Below are 15,948 nucleotides of genomic sequence, written 5' to 3'. Positions count from 1 at the left end.
TTATCTTGTCATATTTTTCCTACAGTGTACCCCTAGTTAACCCAAGTGTCGTTCTCCCGGAGTTTCTTAAATTCCGTAAATAAGACCTTCTCCAACACACGATTTCTTCGGAATCTTTTAAATATGAATTGAACAAAAATTCAGTTGCCTGTCTGCCAAAGCTTATTTCTGCTAATTGATGGCCATCCGTCTTCCAAAAAGGACGCCAAAATTTTATCAATGGTAAGAATTTTCTTTTTAAAGTAAAATGATTGGACTTTCCTGCGGATTGCATATTTGTAATCTTCATCGATGTAAACTTATGGCCTTTCTGACCGAGACTTTGGACCACTTAAACATCCACTTTTTTTCCTTTCCGAAGTTTGTAGACCGTTGATTTTCCTAGACCTGTCATCTTCGAACACATACTTGTTGGATCATCCACACTCACTGAAGGGTACTGATATTTTAATGCAACCATATACATTTAAAGCCATGGCTTTCTCGTTAACAGAGGTGCATGCGTCTTCACTTTATTTATTGCAGTATAGTTTTCAAAGGTCGACATATTGAATATTGAATATTCACTTTTTCTTAAACTGAAACTTGTCAATAACCATTCAAGTATACCTCATATTTTAATCTTTTATTACCCTCTTCCAAAATATACCTAATTATTATTTTTCCCAGAAAAATTTTACAAATCGTTTTCAAATTAACCTGTCTGGTATAGGTATATACTATAAAGGGCGTGAAATATTTACTTGTCAACATCATTCCTTTCTTAAAATACCCCAAAGGAATTGTCTTGGCCGATAAGTAAACATAGTTGGAAATGTGAACTTGATGCAATAAATTTCTTAGAAAATAAATGTTGTGAATAAATAAATAAATGATTCATTTGCTAAGGTTCAATAAAATAAAATAATAAATTGTTTTTAAATGTGACTACGGCTATGGTGGCCAAGAGAGGGATTGATTTATTACTCTACAATCTTTCCGAATGGAATATAAGAGGAAATCACCATTTAAACATATGCTAATTTGTTGTAAATTCAAAGTTAGGAAGCAACGTTTCATCTTAGTTGTACTCATTTATTATTTATATATGTCGTAATTTAGGTTGTTCTTATCACTGAGAATATAAAACAAAATAAATGTGGAAGTTATCGTGTTTCTCTAGTAGTCCGCCATGAAAATCCTATTATCTACGAAGCATGTTCCTATAGTTAGTCATTATTAAAATTTGAAAAACTTACACCTTTTTGTGAAATAAAATATATATTTACTATTCAAGTAACTGAAATGTTGGATTTGAAATAAAATATAAAATAATAAAAACAAAAGTGATTCTTCACAAATAAAACAAAATTAGAATATACCTATACAAAAATAATAAATATATGTAGGTAATAGGTATTAATGGCAAATGAATATCTAGGTATCTCGCATCAAGGTTACAAAATTGACATACAAAATCGTTATCACTTATATCTTCATATTTTTGGTTACCGAAATCAGTGAATTTTAACTTTTCGTCGAGCACGCCCAAAAAATCTTACAGTCGGGCGCGGTGTATCAAAACGGTCAAAATCTTTGTTAATTCATATTTTGGGGTAATTATTTAAATTTTGTTATTTCTAAACCGCTTTATTACACACAATTACATACAGACGTACTTGTAGTAAATACAGGATATAAATAAATTGTTTTAAGTGAAAATAAAAAAAATATGCTCAGTGCACGCAATAACAAAAAAATTAAAACACATTATAACACTTAACAAACATTCTAGGTAACATCAAAAAATATAATTCTAGTTCTTCCTCTGTTATAGTTTATTTCAGAAAGGTATAGAGTAATAAAATCTCATTAGGTATGCAAAGGGACCACAGAGTGACCCAACGAATATTTATGCCAATTTCATAGTTTGGCATTGATTTCATTGTAAAATTCTGTTTCTTTTTATCAAGTGCAGGTAGTACCACCCGGGTTGGGGTCAATATATGGGTTTAGCCTATTGTTGTCCATTCACAAACATTGAAAATAGTGTGCCAGAGGCGTGCCGGTAGGATACTCATAAAAAAGAAAGAATTGTATTTTAACAGGATAAAAATTAGGCATTATGTAAACGGAACCTGTTAAACGCAAAACGTAACTGTATAATCTACTACCTAAGTAACCCCTACACAATATTTCAAGACCTACACCTATGACCAACACCGAAATTGAGCCGAACTGGACGGATTTCCCCCATTTTATTACTCTATACCTTTCTGAAATAGACTATAGTGGTTGTAGTAAATGAGGGTACATTCTGAACTCCATATGCGATAAACAAATGGGTTTCTTGCAGTTTTTGCAATTTGCAATATTTAGTTAAATTTCGATTCTCTTGACTCTTTTCGCATACTTTTCTTTTTTTCGTTCAATTTCGTTATTTACATCCGTTCTTTCACCTTCTTTATCTGCAGTTGCGTACTTTGTCAGGTGTAACTTGAGATCCATATGCATCCCTGAAGTGTTAGAACTTCTTCAAGCCAAATAAGGTGCAGTTAGTTCGTGGGATAAGAGATTCAGGAATAATGTTCTTTGAACATCACATTATTTTCAAAATATTCATATTAATCATGGAAAAGAATATGACCAGAGGCCAACATTTATTATTTCTCTCCACATTATACGATGCATACATTTTATCTGCAACGTCTATACCGCTCTTGATTTGATTATAAAACGTGATAATCGAAGGTTTCATCTTAACACCCGTCTCAGGATCAATAGAATTATATTCCTCCATACTTGTTACCAAAAGCACACATTTACCTGGCTTAGGTACATGGGAAACCAAGGTACAATCATCTGTGAACCCGAAAAGACTACTATGAGGAGCTCTGTTTTTAGTTGTAATAAACTGTATTGGAAGTCGAGACTTATTTTTTTTCACAGTACCAATATATCACAGTTTCTTCTTTCGTGACTCTTCTATCAGTTCAAAACTGGAAAACCAGTTGTAGGCAGTTATATTTGTCCCCAGAATTTTCATACAGTCCCCTGCCAAAATTTTACATCCACAATTCACAAAATCTATAATATTTAGAAACGTTTAATTGAGTGAAACGAAATTTGAAACGAAACGCAACCGTAGTGAAGTGAGCAGCCTTATTGAATGAGGCGATAAGGCGCCATTTTGTTTAGTGTCATTCGTGAGGTGAACCCGCGTTTGGACCGTTTCCATACACAGTCCTCTGGTAATTAATAATATGCATGTTTAATATTTTAATTATTTCTATTTATAATTGATTGTTATATTATTTATGCCTAAATTAAGCAGAAGGTTTTGAAGGAACAATTTTATGTCCGTTTTATAAATATTTTGAAATCTAACCGAAATACACAGTCCCATGGCAACAGTTCTCTATCTTAAGTTGTAGCAGGAGACTGTTCAAAACAACAGAAGACTGTGTTTTTTGCGGATTGGTTATTATTTTGCTTTTTTTGTAAAAGAATCATATAGGATTATTACTTCGCATAATTTTCCATTATTAACTTAAAATATGTTAACAGGTCAATAACACGCACGTGGTATGACTAAAAAGAAAATGATCCTGTAAAGAGAGAAGAAATGAGAGAAAAGGACAATTTTAAGTATCAAAAGAAGAAAGAAAAAGGGTTGCGAAAGTTAGTGAAGGACATGACACCTCGTGAGCACGGCTGTTAATGGCTTAGACGTATGTGTAGCTAAACGACCTAAAATACCTGATATTTTAAAAAAGATTTTTTCGAAGATGATAATAATAGTCGTATGGCAGCAGGTAAGAAATAATTTATAATCAGAAAAACTATGAAGAAACCGAAGAGATATCTCCTTGACACAGTTTCTAATCTTTACAATAAGTTTATCGTTGGAAACATAAAAATTAACTATCAACCATTTTGCCGACTCCGTCCTTTTTGGGTTGGGAAATCAAACGATAAAAATCGCGATACCTGTCTTTGCACAGTTCACAGCAACATAGACATGAAGCTCAGCGCACTTCATACTGCAATATTAGCTTATAACAATCACCAGAAACTGCTGGGAGAATTATGTTGCGACCGCTATAATGAGGATTGTTTGGCGAGATCTTGTCATACTTGCCTTAATAAAAACACGAAATATAAAGAATTTGATAATAGAAAATTGATAAAATATAAAATATGGGTTTTCGAAAGACAACAAATCCCAAGATTTTAAGACGAAGAAGCCCCGACTGGTAACTAAATGTTTGAAATAAATATTTGAAGTACATCCAAGACAGCTCATAACAATTTTATAAAAAGATTTACACAAAATTCTTGATCACCAGCGAAATATTGTTCACCAGTATAAGATACGTGATTTGAAGTCAAACCTACAAGATGAAGAATTCTTGATCCACGTAGATTTCAGCGAAAATCATTGCACTAAGTATGTAGACGAAATACAGGCTTTTCATTTTGGTGGATCTCGAGCATAACTAAGTCTGTATACTGTAGTTGTTTACCTACGAAACTCCATCCTTTCTTTTTGCACAGTCTCAGAGAACATAGCTCATTCACCTGGTACTATTTGGGCACATCTACAATCAATTTTCAAGGGTCTTCCACATGGCATCAAACGAGTGCATTTATTGAGCGATGGCCCTGTTACTCAATACCGTAATAAAACTATGTTTCATATAATGGCAACCAAACTTTCCGAAGAAATTCCATATATTGAAAACTTTACATGGAACTATACCGAAAGGGGCCATGGCAAAGGGGCACCGGACCGTATCGGAGCAACATGCAAAAGAACAGCTAGTTTTGTTGTAAATTCTGGAGACAATATCAAAAATATTGATCAGTTTGTTCAAGTAATCTAAGAGCGTTGTCCTGGCAACACTTGTATCGCAATTAATCAGGATTCGGCCGATCAGAAGTCTTTTAAGGGTATTTTGAATGTCCCTCAGGTAGCAGGTTTTTATTCCAGCTCCATCCCCGGCCTTCCAACCAAATGTAAAACATTGATAATGAGAACTCTTAGTTGCTATTGCAACAGCGGATCTTGTGAGCATTATAAGATTGGCAGTATCAATTTCGATCTAAGACCTAGATGGAAAGTCGAAGAAGTGTTTACAGAGTCCGAGCCGGTAGATTTTGAATCTGCTGAACCTACTACACCTAAAAAAAAACAAGTCCCCTCAAAGATTGGATGCCATAGCAGGAACGAGTGGTATTCGGAGTTCAAGTTACAATACTGGAGATTACGTTCTTGTGAAATTTTCCAGCTAAAAATGTAAAATACCCTTTTACTTGCTGTAATTAATAATATTGATAACAATGAAAATGACTTACGTGTTACTTTCCTCAAGTTTTGTGACCAAAAAGGTGACCAAATAGGAATATTTCAAATGTATCATTTGGTCAAGTTATCCTAGCCCTAACTTGATCATGAAGGGTAAGAGAATATTTCATCAGTTTTCTACAGAAGTTAATGTTTTCGAGCGCTAATTTTTCAAATGTGATTAAACTTCATTATGTCCCTTGTATTTAATTAAGAAAATTCTTAGAATTTGTTCTTAGTTGAAATGTTTCTAGTAGATAATAAGAGTGTTACAATGAAGACTTCATAAAATATTTAATGACTGATATGAATAGTAATAAGCCTCTATGCTGATCTCAATGAGTACAAACTGTTTCTAGCATTTAAGGTTAATTTTTGATATAAATGTTTAAAAAAAGTTATGTTTCTGTTCATTTTTATAAAGAAGCTTTGTTGATAATTTAAATATATATGATTGATTAATATACAATGACGTTTTTTACTCACTTACTTAATAATCCCCTGTCACATTAAAAACAGCCCCCTGATGACTCAAACAGTCCCCTGCCATGATTTTTTTGAAAATTGCTAATAACTTATCTTTGAAATTGAACTGGATTTTCCTACAAATGGTAGAAAAATTGCCAGGACAGCATTTGTATGAGACCTGAATAAGCTTACAGAGAATTACCCAAATGCATTTCTATTGGCCGAAGCTGTATGTACACAATTGGCTAGATTAATTTATTTGATAAATTTTTTCAAATAAATCAAAATATGGCGTTCTTTAGACCATGGTAGAAAGAAGATAATGAAATGGCACATTGTAGTGAGAATAAAGAGAGGTATGAATTTAATAATAGATATACAAACACAGCTAGTTATGTCGAATATATTCGAATGATTAAAAAAGGCAAATTCTCCATTTATCGAGTAGTCACGAAAGGGGTTGGTGTGGATCATTCACAGAAATGAAAAACATGCGAAGAAAAACTGAAATCAGTTGACAAAGCTACTCAAGGTTTTATACGTAGGAAAATTTATAGTTTATATTAGGAGAACAGGGTTGTGACATTAGAAGTAATAATAATTTTTTTAGTAATAGAACCCACAAGTTGAAATTTCTGGAACCGTTGGCAATATTCATACTGAATATACTGTTTACACCACCACTACACCAACACTAACAATTATACTGTCTGGCGCGCGTTTCGATAACGAAATTATCGTCTTCAGAGACTGAAGGTAAACTAAAATCGAATTACTTAACTTACCTTTTTTATATTGAATTTTCTTACCAATAAGCCATCTCCCGCGAAAAATTAATTCCAGCGGGAAACTCCTTGGCGGGATCCAAATCCAATAATTTATTATTGGATACATTTTTTAACAATTTTGCATTATTAATATTTATGCAATGATTGTGACTGACAGCGTTATCGGCAATACCTGATTTTCCGGTCCGTCCATATTTCAAATGAGCTATGTGTTCTTTAAACCGGACAATAACGGATCTCTTAGTCTGCCCAATATACTTTCGGTCACAATCACCACAATTTATTTCATATATACCACTCTTTTCCAAATTTGGTATTTTATCCTTAGGATTGTCCAACAATTGTTTTAATGGGTTGTTGTACTTATAAACCAATTTTAAACCCACTCTGCTAAATATTCCTTACAATTTTCTCGTATAAAGAGGATTGAAAGATATCAAAGCAAATTTTTTTTGTATTTTACTTTGGGTTTGGAAAAAGTGGTTTCACATAGAGATTTCTAAAACCTATGACTATTGATTAATCTATTTACAATTCTTTTTTTATAACCGTTGAGTACAGCTACATCCTCAATGAAGGACTTCTCCTTATTGTATCTCTCGATAGTGAGTGGAAAGTGGATTAACCGATGTACCAGAAAATGGATGCTGCCCATCTTATGTTGGATACAATGAAAAGAATCAGCGGGGATATACCTGCACGTAGCGGTGTTTTTCCTAAATACATCAAATTCTAACCTAATACTATTCCTAATTACTAAAGTATCTAAAAATGGTAACTGTCCATTATTCTCCATTTCGTAGGTGAACTTTATAGATGGATATTTTGAGTTGAGTTCCAAAATGGATTCGTCTACGTTTGCCTTCTTCGTATTGAATATGTATCATACCCTGGGAAAATACTGAAACTCTTGACTGATTTTCTTTTCAAAATGACTCAGGAACAGTTCAGCCATGAACGGTGATGGCATAATTCATTTTAGTATGAAGTAAGATATATATATATATATATATATATATATATATATATATATATATATATATATATATATATATATATGTATTATATGTATGTATGTATTATAATCACTATATTAAGTCAAATTGTTATTTTATATTTATTTATTATCTAGTATAAAATTGTGTCACTTTGTCGATAAAATTGTAATTTTTTTTTCTTTTCTAAAAACAAAGCAAACTTACGGTCAGAGGCATGCATGTCGACTATTAACATCGCATATAGCAAAGGTCGCAAAGAAACAAAAATAAAAAAGAAATTATATGGAATATATCGGAGAAATTGATAATGAATATACAAGAAACGAGGAGTACGATATAAACTAATTCAGAAATAATATGTTTAACTGAGGTAAACTTAGAACCAAAGAAGAAATAAGCGAAGGAGGATGCCAAGAAATTGTCTCAGAGAAACCAACTAAAGTTATAGTAATAGAAATTATTGAGAAACGTAAGGATGGGGTTGTATCATAAAAAGACGGAAAAGCGGAACTTCGTGGAAGATTATATCAGTTAACAAAGAAACTGTGGAAAACAAGAAAACTTGGAGCTGGCTAATTGATGAAAGAGTAATTTAAGAAGAATAATTGTAATGACCATGATCAGTTAAAGGTGAATATACTGCCAAGCAAAAGAGAAACAGGAGGCATGATAACAGTTTCTCAACATCATTATTAAATTCAGCCCTAAATCGTTTTATGATAATTAGATGACAATTATCGTAATGAAAAAAAAGTCGAATGATCAGGAATAATTCATATGAACTATGGGATACTGAGGGCAATGAACGGTATACTAAGAAGAATGAAGATACAAATAATAAAATGGCTTGGACAAATAAGGAAAAGGGGAGAGCTCGAAATTGTGTATTGAATGCTGCAGTGAAAAACAGAGAAAGTAAGGAGAAAGTAAGAAGATAATATAAAAGCTTCGCTACTAATGGTATAATAGTTGTAAACAATATGTTTGGTATGAATATTATTCGCGGTTCTAGAAATATCAGATGCTGAATTTTTAAATATTAATTATATTGTTGTATGAATCATTAGTATTTTTATAATAAAATGTTCAGCGTCTTATTGTATTCTAAGAATGCTAATAGATAGGTACTCAACTTACACGAAGAGTGAAAAATTGTCTAATTAATTGACATGAAGCTAAGTTATACAACAAAATCGAATGAGGCATCTGGAAATTCAATAGGTACGTTCTCTGGCCATGTGCACCAACTCCAGTGGCTGTTTGGAATCCTAGTAACTCTTGGGTTTTAGTATATATCATTCCATCTGCTTCACTTTGATAATAAGTTAACTAGAACAAAGTATGTGAATCAAACATTGATGGTATAGTATTTTAATACAGGAAATGTTCTAGTCAATATCAATATTTATTTATGAAGTGGAATTGATCTCGCCAAGCTTGTAAGGGTTGACAGATCTAATAGCGAGATACAATTAATAGAAGTCACTTGTTTCGTCTTGGCCATCAAATCGTTATGTGTCTTGAAATGCTAATTCGGAAAGGTATCCATTGACTGGAGGAAAACAATTGTTATTTTGTTCTCAAAAGTTTCTAATAGATTGGTGGAGACTCAATTATAAATTTGGATTTTTCCAGCCGATTGTTTAATAGAATTTTGAGACAGAAATTTGTATCCATTAATTTCTTTGAATTGTCTCCAATTTTTTCTATATCTCGATTTTATACTGCAAAGGCACAAGTAGTGAATGTCTCCAGCTTTTTTCTTCCTTATTTCCGGCTGTCATTCCTTCAATCGTTCAGTTTCTCAAGATACTTTCCTGAAAGTATTTTACATGCCAAAATGTTTCAAAAAAATCTTTTATCATCTAAATTAATTTATTTCATCTATTAAGAGGTAGAATTTCTACATTCTTGTAAAATAAACTTGTTTACTGGTTTCTAAAACTCGAATTTTGTGGATAATCTTTTTTTATTTAAAGCCTACTCTATTATATATATTTACCAATTCAATCCGATAACGTATTTGGTACAGCTTTTATAGTGTGAGTCGTCTCATTGGTTGAATTTTCTTATCTATTTTATTCATGATGTCATCCATAAAAAGTTTTCTTACCACTGGTAAATTTGTAAGTCCACTCGATGCACCAAAAGCTTAACCCTATTCGGTTTTTGGTCAAATAATTCATTATCAAATGGAGACTATGGTATAGGATCTTTCATTTACCCAGCTTTTTTCTTTGAATGTCACGAGCTGTTAAAAGTCATCTTAAACGAAGATTCATCATTCTAACTTGTTGAACTAGAGATCTGTTGTACTGGCTCTCAACTTCTTTGTCCATTGACCAGAGATCCGTTGTTATTTTCTTGTTATAATTCATAAACTGCTTGATGTTTTATTTACACTTGATCCGAGCACCCTAGATTCAGTATCTTAGCTCTTAGTGCAATCAAAACAAATATGATTTCCACGTACTTCGTAGCGTCTTTCCTATTTCTGTTTTCAATGATCTTTTGTAATATGTTGGACATGTGTTTATGTATCTTATCTACTTGTAGTTTTTGGAACAATTATTATAAGATATCTTAGCACGAAATTTTAAATAACTATACAAATGTACTAGGTAGGAAAGAATGGAGAAGAGGTGAAGCTCACACAGGTGGAAGTTTTTATATGAATGTATAAAAGACGTAGGAGCAGAAGTAGTTGCCATAGAACAAGGGATAACTTTCCCAGTAAGCATAACTGAGTATGCTATAATTTTATAGATGGAAATGACGATGATCCACTACAATGTGGGAAAAATCAACATGGGTGAAATAACATTTCGTTCTGTTGCTATTTTTGTAGTCAACCAAGCAGGGCTTGAGACATTTGTTTCTGTGAGGTTCAGCTTTAAGCTAGTATGGGTGTGTGTTCTAAACATACTAGGTGTCCGTATTGAAGACACGATGGCCTGGGGCAACGAAAATTTAGACTAAGTAGTCAAACAAGCAAAACCAGTAACAAAATCGGCAAACTTCATAATTTATATTTGAAGAATCATTGAAATTCGTGACAGATCTGAAATATTAAAAGAGGAAAGGCTGTTGTGGGTAAATCCAATAAATACTTACAATTCATGAAGTTGACAAAGAGCTAATATGGAATTTACCTTTGGTCACTGAAAACGATAATTCGGTTATCAACACATAGATCAGACACTGTAATTTTGATATAGTGGTAGTAGTAAACACTGTGTTTATTTGATAGAGGAGACTTTGGTAGATTCTACGTATTAGAAGATAAAACTGCAGAGACCACTGTGATAGTGATTGAACGTGTGGTTCTTGGTACTTGAGGAAGATATTTGAACAGACTCCAAAATGGAGAATAAAGTTTGAGTATTTCATCCAGATTTAGAATACTACAATATATCTGAGAATCTTGCAGTGACCGTAGGATCTGCTACCGATATTTAGGTAGAAACTTTGGCTAATAATCCATACAAAATGTGACTCGCTCCAACTTTTTTCTATTCACCATTTAGTTGCTATCTGACATGTTTGGTATAAATCAAACTGCGCTGCGTAGAAATAATGAAGCAGTCAAGTAAAGATTATTATTGAATTATTATAACCTACTTACTCTTATCAAGGTAAGGACTAGTTCTTCAACATTCTTATTTGATAAGTTTGTAACTTCCACTGTAACTTTTGCCAATTCTCCTAGAACGAATGCATTTTTTTTCAAAGATAGGTTTATAGTTATCGGTTCACTGGCGCAACACCAACAACAAAGATTTTTTTCGTTTTGATAGGTAATCGGTGTCTGAAACAAATTAAAATTGTTAAGTATCAATAGTTCTAAATAGCATGCAGAATATGTGGAAATGCTGTTATTTTTTTTAAAGTTACACCTGAAAACTCACTGTCCACAATAAATAAGTTAGAAAAACAAAGCGACAAAGCTTCAGAAATTTCTGCGAGGATATTGACTCTACAGTTTGAACACTTTTCAACCGTTCAAGTCGCCAGGAGTCCCCCTTCAAAGAGGACAGAAGGATATCTTACCACACTTGATCCGCTTCAGTAAAAGCAATCTAGAGCTGGGGTGTAAACAAGAGCCTTGGAGAAGGGCCAAAGTAACTTTCATACAAAAAAGCAGGAAAGAACACCCCAAATGCTTCAGACTAATCAACCTCTCCTCGATTCTACTTGAAATGATGGAAAAAGCTGTCGACAACTACATTAGAACAGGAAACTTCTCCATTCGTGACAATCCGCATACAAAACTGGAAAATCTACGGACTGGTACAATTGACCACTGGAATTCAGAACGCTCTGTCAAACAAAGAAAACGTAGTATTTGCCTTCTCAGGGGATGTCCATAAGGGGAAGTTGCATCTTCACTTATATGGAGCTTAGTAGTACACGAACTTTTATGCAGGCTAACTAAACTCGGTATAACCTGTCAAGGACATGCTCACGACATAGTCATCTACGCAAGAGGATGCTTTGAGAATACACTTTGTGACATAGTTCAAAGAGGACTCAACTATACAAAAAGGTGGTACCTACCTAATTTTTTTCACTAGGAATAAAAAAATCAAGTCTATCAAGATAGACGGGCAAGTCATTACGTCGAAAACAGAGGAAATATCTGGAACTCACATTAGATAGTAAACTTCAGGAATAAACACGATAAGGCACTGATGGTGTGCAGAGCCTTCGCAAGAAGGAATCGGAGTACTAACCCAAAGATCCTACTGTGAATGTACACAGCAACTGTGAAACCAATCATCATATATGCGGCAGTGGTTTGGGGTACTGGAACTAGTCTGAGGAACAATAACTCGAAGGTACAACAGCTGCAATAGAAGTGATTCTAAATCCCCCACCTCTTCACATAGTACTGAAAAGTGTGGCAGAAAAATATCATTTAGAATGGAATTATCAAAGAAAAACCGTGTAGAAATAATGACCAAACCTGGGTCATGCGTTAGGATGATGCACCAAAATGTTTAGCTTCAAGAAAAAATTTACCTTAAAACTATGCTGCAAGAACTGAACAGAAATACCATTAAATGGTATAAGGGTGGACCTAAAGTAGCAGACAGAACTGGAATAAGAGTGTACAGGCCCAGAACCAAACACTATGAAAGCCTGGGTAACACGCCAAACATTTTCCAAGCAGAAATTTATGCAATTGAATAATGTGTCCTGTTTAATCTAGAGAGGAACTATCGCAAACAGGAGATGATCATCCTGCCCGATAGCCAGACATCCATTAGAGCTTTAAGCTCCAACATCATAAAATCCAAACTCGTTTGGGATTGCCTAGAAAAATTAATTGAGCTAGGTAAAAATAAAGTTGCCCTACAATTGATTCCGCTAGACACTGGAGTGAAAGGAGATGAAATAGATGATTGGTTCACCAAAACAGGTGCAGGCAAACCCTTCATTGAACCTGAACCCTTCTGTGGTATCACTTACAAAACAATAGAAAAAGCATTGGAAGGGAAGGTAGAGAAGAGCAAAACCAATATTTGGGCAACATACAGGGGCTGAGACAAACAAAGACTCTCCTGGAAAACTATAACAAGAGAAAATCTGCTTAATGTACCTAAGTAAGATCAATCTGCGAATACTAACAGGATTCCTATCGGGGAACTGTCGGCTCAATAGATACTTGAAGACGGTAGACTCAGCAGATAACGCGGTGGGCAGATTTTGTTGCATAGAGGATGTAACCTCTATACACTTTCTCTCGAAGTGTGACATGAATACCATGGAACTCAGAAGCACTACATCTGGGAGGGTATGAAATAGAAGACGAAGATTTCTGGCAGCTACATCCATCCCACATTCTGGACTTTCTAAAAGGATTGGCAGTAACAGATCAGCTCTAAACACTGGGTTCCCTGGTATGGCAGCAAGAAAGGGGGGCACAATATCTATATGAATACATACATGAATATATCAATTTGAATGTTACAATAGGATGTACCAAAATTTTTTCAAAACAAGTTGATCTCTCGCGTTCCATTGCCTCTCCACAGCACTGACCTATCTTTTTATTGGCTTATCCCAAGAATTGTGTCTCCAAGAATTAACCAAGACCATTATTAGATTAGGAAATGCCAGTGGCTATATGATGTTCACTGGGACGATATTCTCTTTGATAAATATTTTTCCATATTATGTCCTATATTTTAAATGAATATTTGCTCGAATACAATAACAATATTTCTTAAAATACTCGTCAAGAATAGAATCATCGTCTCCTCTCATGTCCCTACTGAAATACAAATAAAAAAAATAGCGGTCAGTAGTGTTCTTGAATTGTGCAGCAAGAATGGCCATTAGGTTAACAATATAATGAAATTATAATGACCATCTTCATAGAAAAGATTCAAACCTACAGTTTTGTTTTTGAGGGAAAGTTGTAATTCTAAAATACGACAGCCGATATCGCGTTCACTCTACCAATTCATTGGCTCTTATTTTTCTCTCTGTGTCATTATTCGTTTCGAATTTCTCATAACACTTCATTTTTATCTACATTCATTTTAGTAACAAACAAAAAGAGCTCGATGAAGACATAAATCTTCATTCTTGATTTAGATAATATTTCGTCGTTCATAAATCTCTACCCTATTGTAAAGTCCTGCTCTTTCTTTTGCCTCTCCCACTCGGCTATTGGATGGTTGTATTATGTGCTAGTACAAAAGGTTTCAGTTTTCAGCTCTACTGAATTCTATTGAAAAACTGATGATATAGTCTTGAACAGATATCGATCGTTACTTCTGATTAAGTGGAACACTTAGAACAAAAGAAAAAACCCACATAATCGGCGTAGGAAATCCGCTTATGTGCCCTTTAAAATTATTTCGATAATTCATTCTAGACCCATTCAATCGGTCTCACTCCTTTTTAATTCTAATATTCGTGACCATAATTTGACAGGAAGCGTCGAATTGCACACTAATCTTCATCTTCGATTTTTTTATGCGTAGCCCTTTCCCTCATGTGCTTCAAAAACATCCTTCTACAATACGACAGGTTGTTAGAATGTAACTGAAAACTACCCAGTTCTGGAACCACTGACCAATTGATAGATTGTTCACTCTTAACCACAATATCTTATTTGTAGCCATTCTATCAACAAGAAATTCTATTGTTTCCATGATTTAAATTAAAAGATTTACACTATATGCAACACGTGACCGAAATCAAACCATTTTTTCGTTTATTGGTAGGTATATATGAGCATGGTTTTTCTGTTTGAACGATTTCCACCAGCTCGTCACCATAACTTCGTCACAACTTGTAATTATAAATCGTATTTTCCTTTTTAAGACGTGTGTATATGTATATTTGTAACGAAATTTTAGAAACCGATTTTGAAGAATTAAAAACGTCGGATATATTTGAAATTTCTCCACTTATTAAGGACCCATGACAATCAATAATTTCATGAATTCAAGCCATGTTCCTTATTAGTTCGGTATGTATGTATTTAAGTGTATGGAGTCGATTTTTGAACTTTTAAAAGCATAGCGTTACCATCTGGTGCGCTTCATCAACAGGTAGGTAAGTACCATATGTTTTGTAACCCCATCTGACTAACAATAGTGAACCTATGCGTTGCCGCTAAAGAAGCTAGCTGCAGTGTGGAGCCGTTTCACATCGTGAGTTCTCAAATGGGGTCATTCCTACTACTGAAGCACGCGAGACTGACGAATAAGATGGTTTATTTAACTACTATCAAGTAATATGTCACAATTATCTTTCAATAAAAAATTTGGATTTTTGCAAAATATCTGAATGAGTCCTTTGCAACTCGAAAGCTACAAATTAGGCTTTATATTATTCCTCCTTATACAGTAACTCCAGCTGAAATTTGTTTTGACCAATTTAAATAGTTAATTTGATAAGAAATTACTCATAAAAACTTACTAATCGAATATTTTGTCGAATTTTATTAAAATCTGTAAGTGCCGTAACCACGAACGTCAATTTATCTTTATAATCGAACGAAAAAGGTATATCAACTACAGCCTTAATACTGTAACTAATACTTCCGAATTCACCTTGAAAGGAACTGGGAATATCCTGCGGAAGTGGAAAGTAAAATGGATATTCGTAGACACCAGATTGTAGGTTACCTGAAATGAAATATTGTTAGAGTATATGTTCTTAGTACAAAAGGAAAAGGATGATGCTATAAGGTTGTAATTTTTAGCTGCGGTATTTTAATCCAATAAAAGACAGAAAGCTTTGCCTTTACCCAACGAGAAAGGAAGTGATATATTTCATACAAGCTTTAATGTTGACGCTAGCTGAGTGAGTCAATAAGTGAATGCGAGAAAATTTATATTGAGAATTA

The 15,948-nt window shown here is 33.7% G+C and overlaps 1 protein-coding gene across 1 annotated transcript in view; it reads right to left on the bottom strand.

The window, feature by feature from the left end:
* Positions 1–15,948, bottom strand: part of LOC130441013 (arrestin domain-containing protein 3-like) — a 43,747-nt gene that overhangs the window by 4,563 nt on the left and 23,236 nt on the right. The window contains exons 4-6 of the mRNA XM_056774458.1: positions 15,519–15,727; positions 11,206–11,388; positions 8,718–8,909 (exon numbers count right to left, since the gene is read on the bottom strand). Of these exons, the coding sequence (XP_056630436.1) occupies positions 8,718–8,909; positions 11,206–11,388; positions 15,519–15,727 (584 nt within the window). The remainder of the gene's footprint in view (positions 1–8,717; positions 8,910–11,205; positions 11,389–15,518; positions 15,728–15,948) is intronic.

Source organism: Diorhabda sublineata, chromosome 3 (genome assembly GCF_026230105.1).
Source record: "Diorhabda sublineata isolate icDioSubl1.1 chromosome 3, icDioSubl1.1, whole genome shotgun sequence".
Taxonomy (NCBI): Eukaryota; Metazoa; Arthropoda; class Insecta; order Coleoptera; family Chrysomelidae; genus Diorhabda; species Diorhabda sublineata.
Note: the sequence above shows the minus strand (reverse complement) of the source record. Positions and strands in the feature narration are given on the sequence as shown.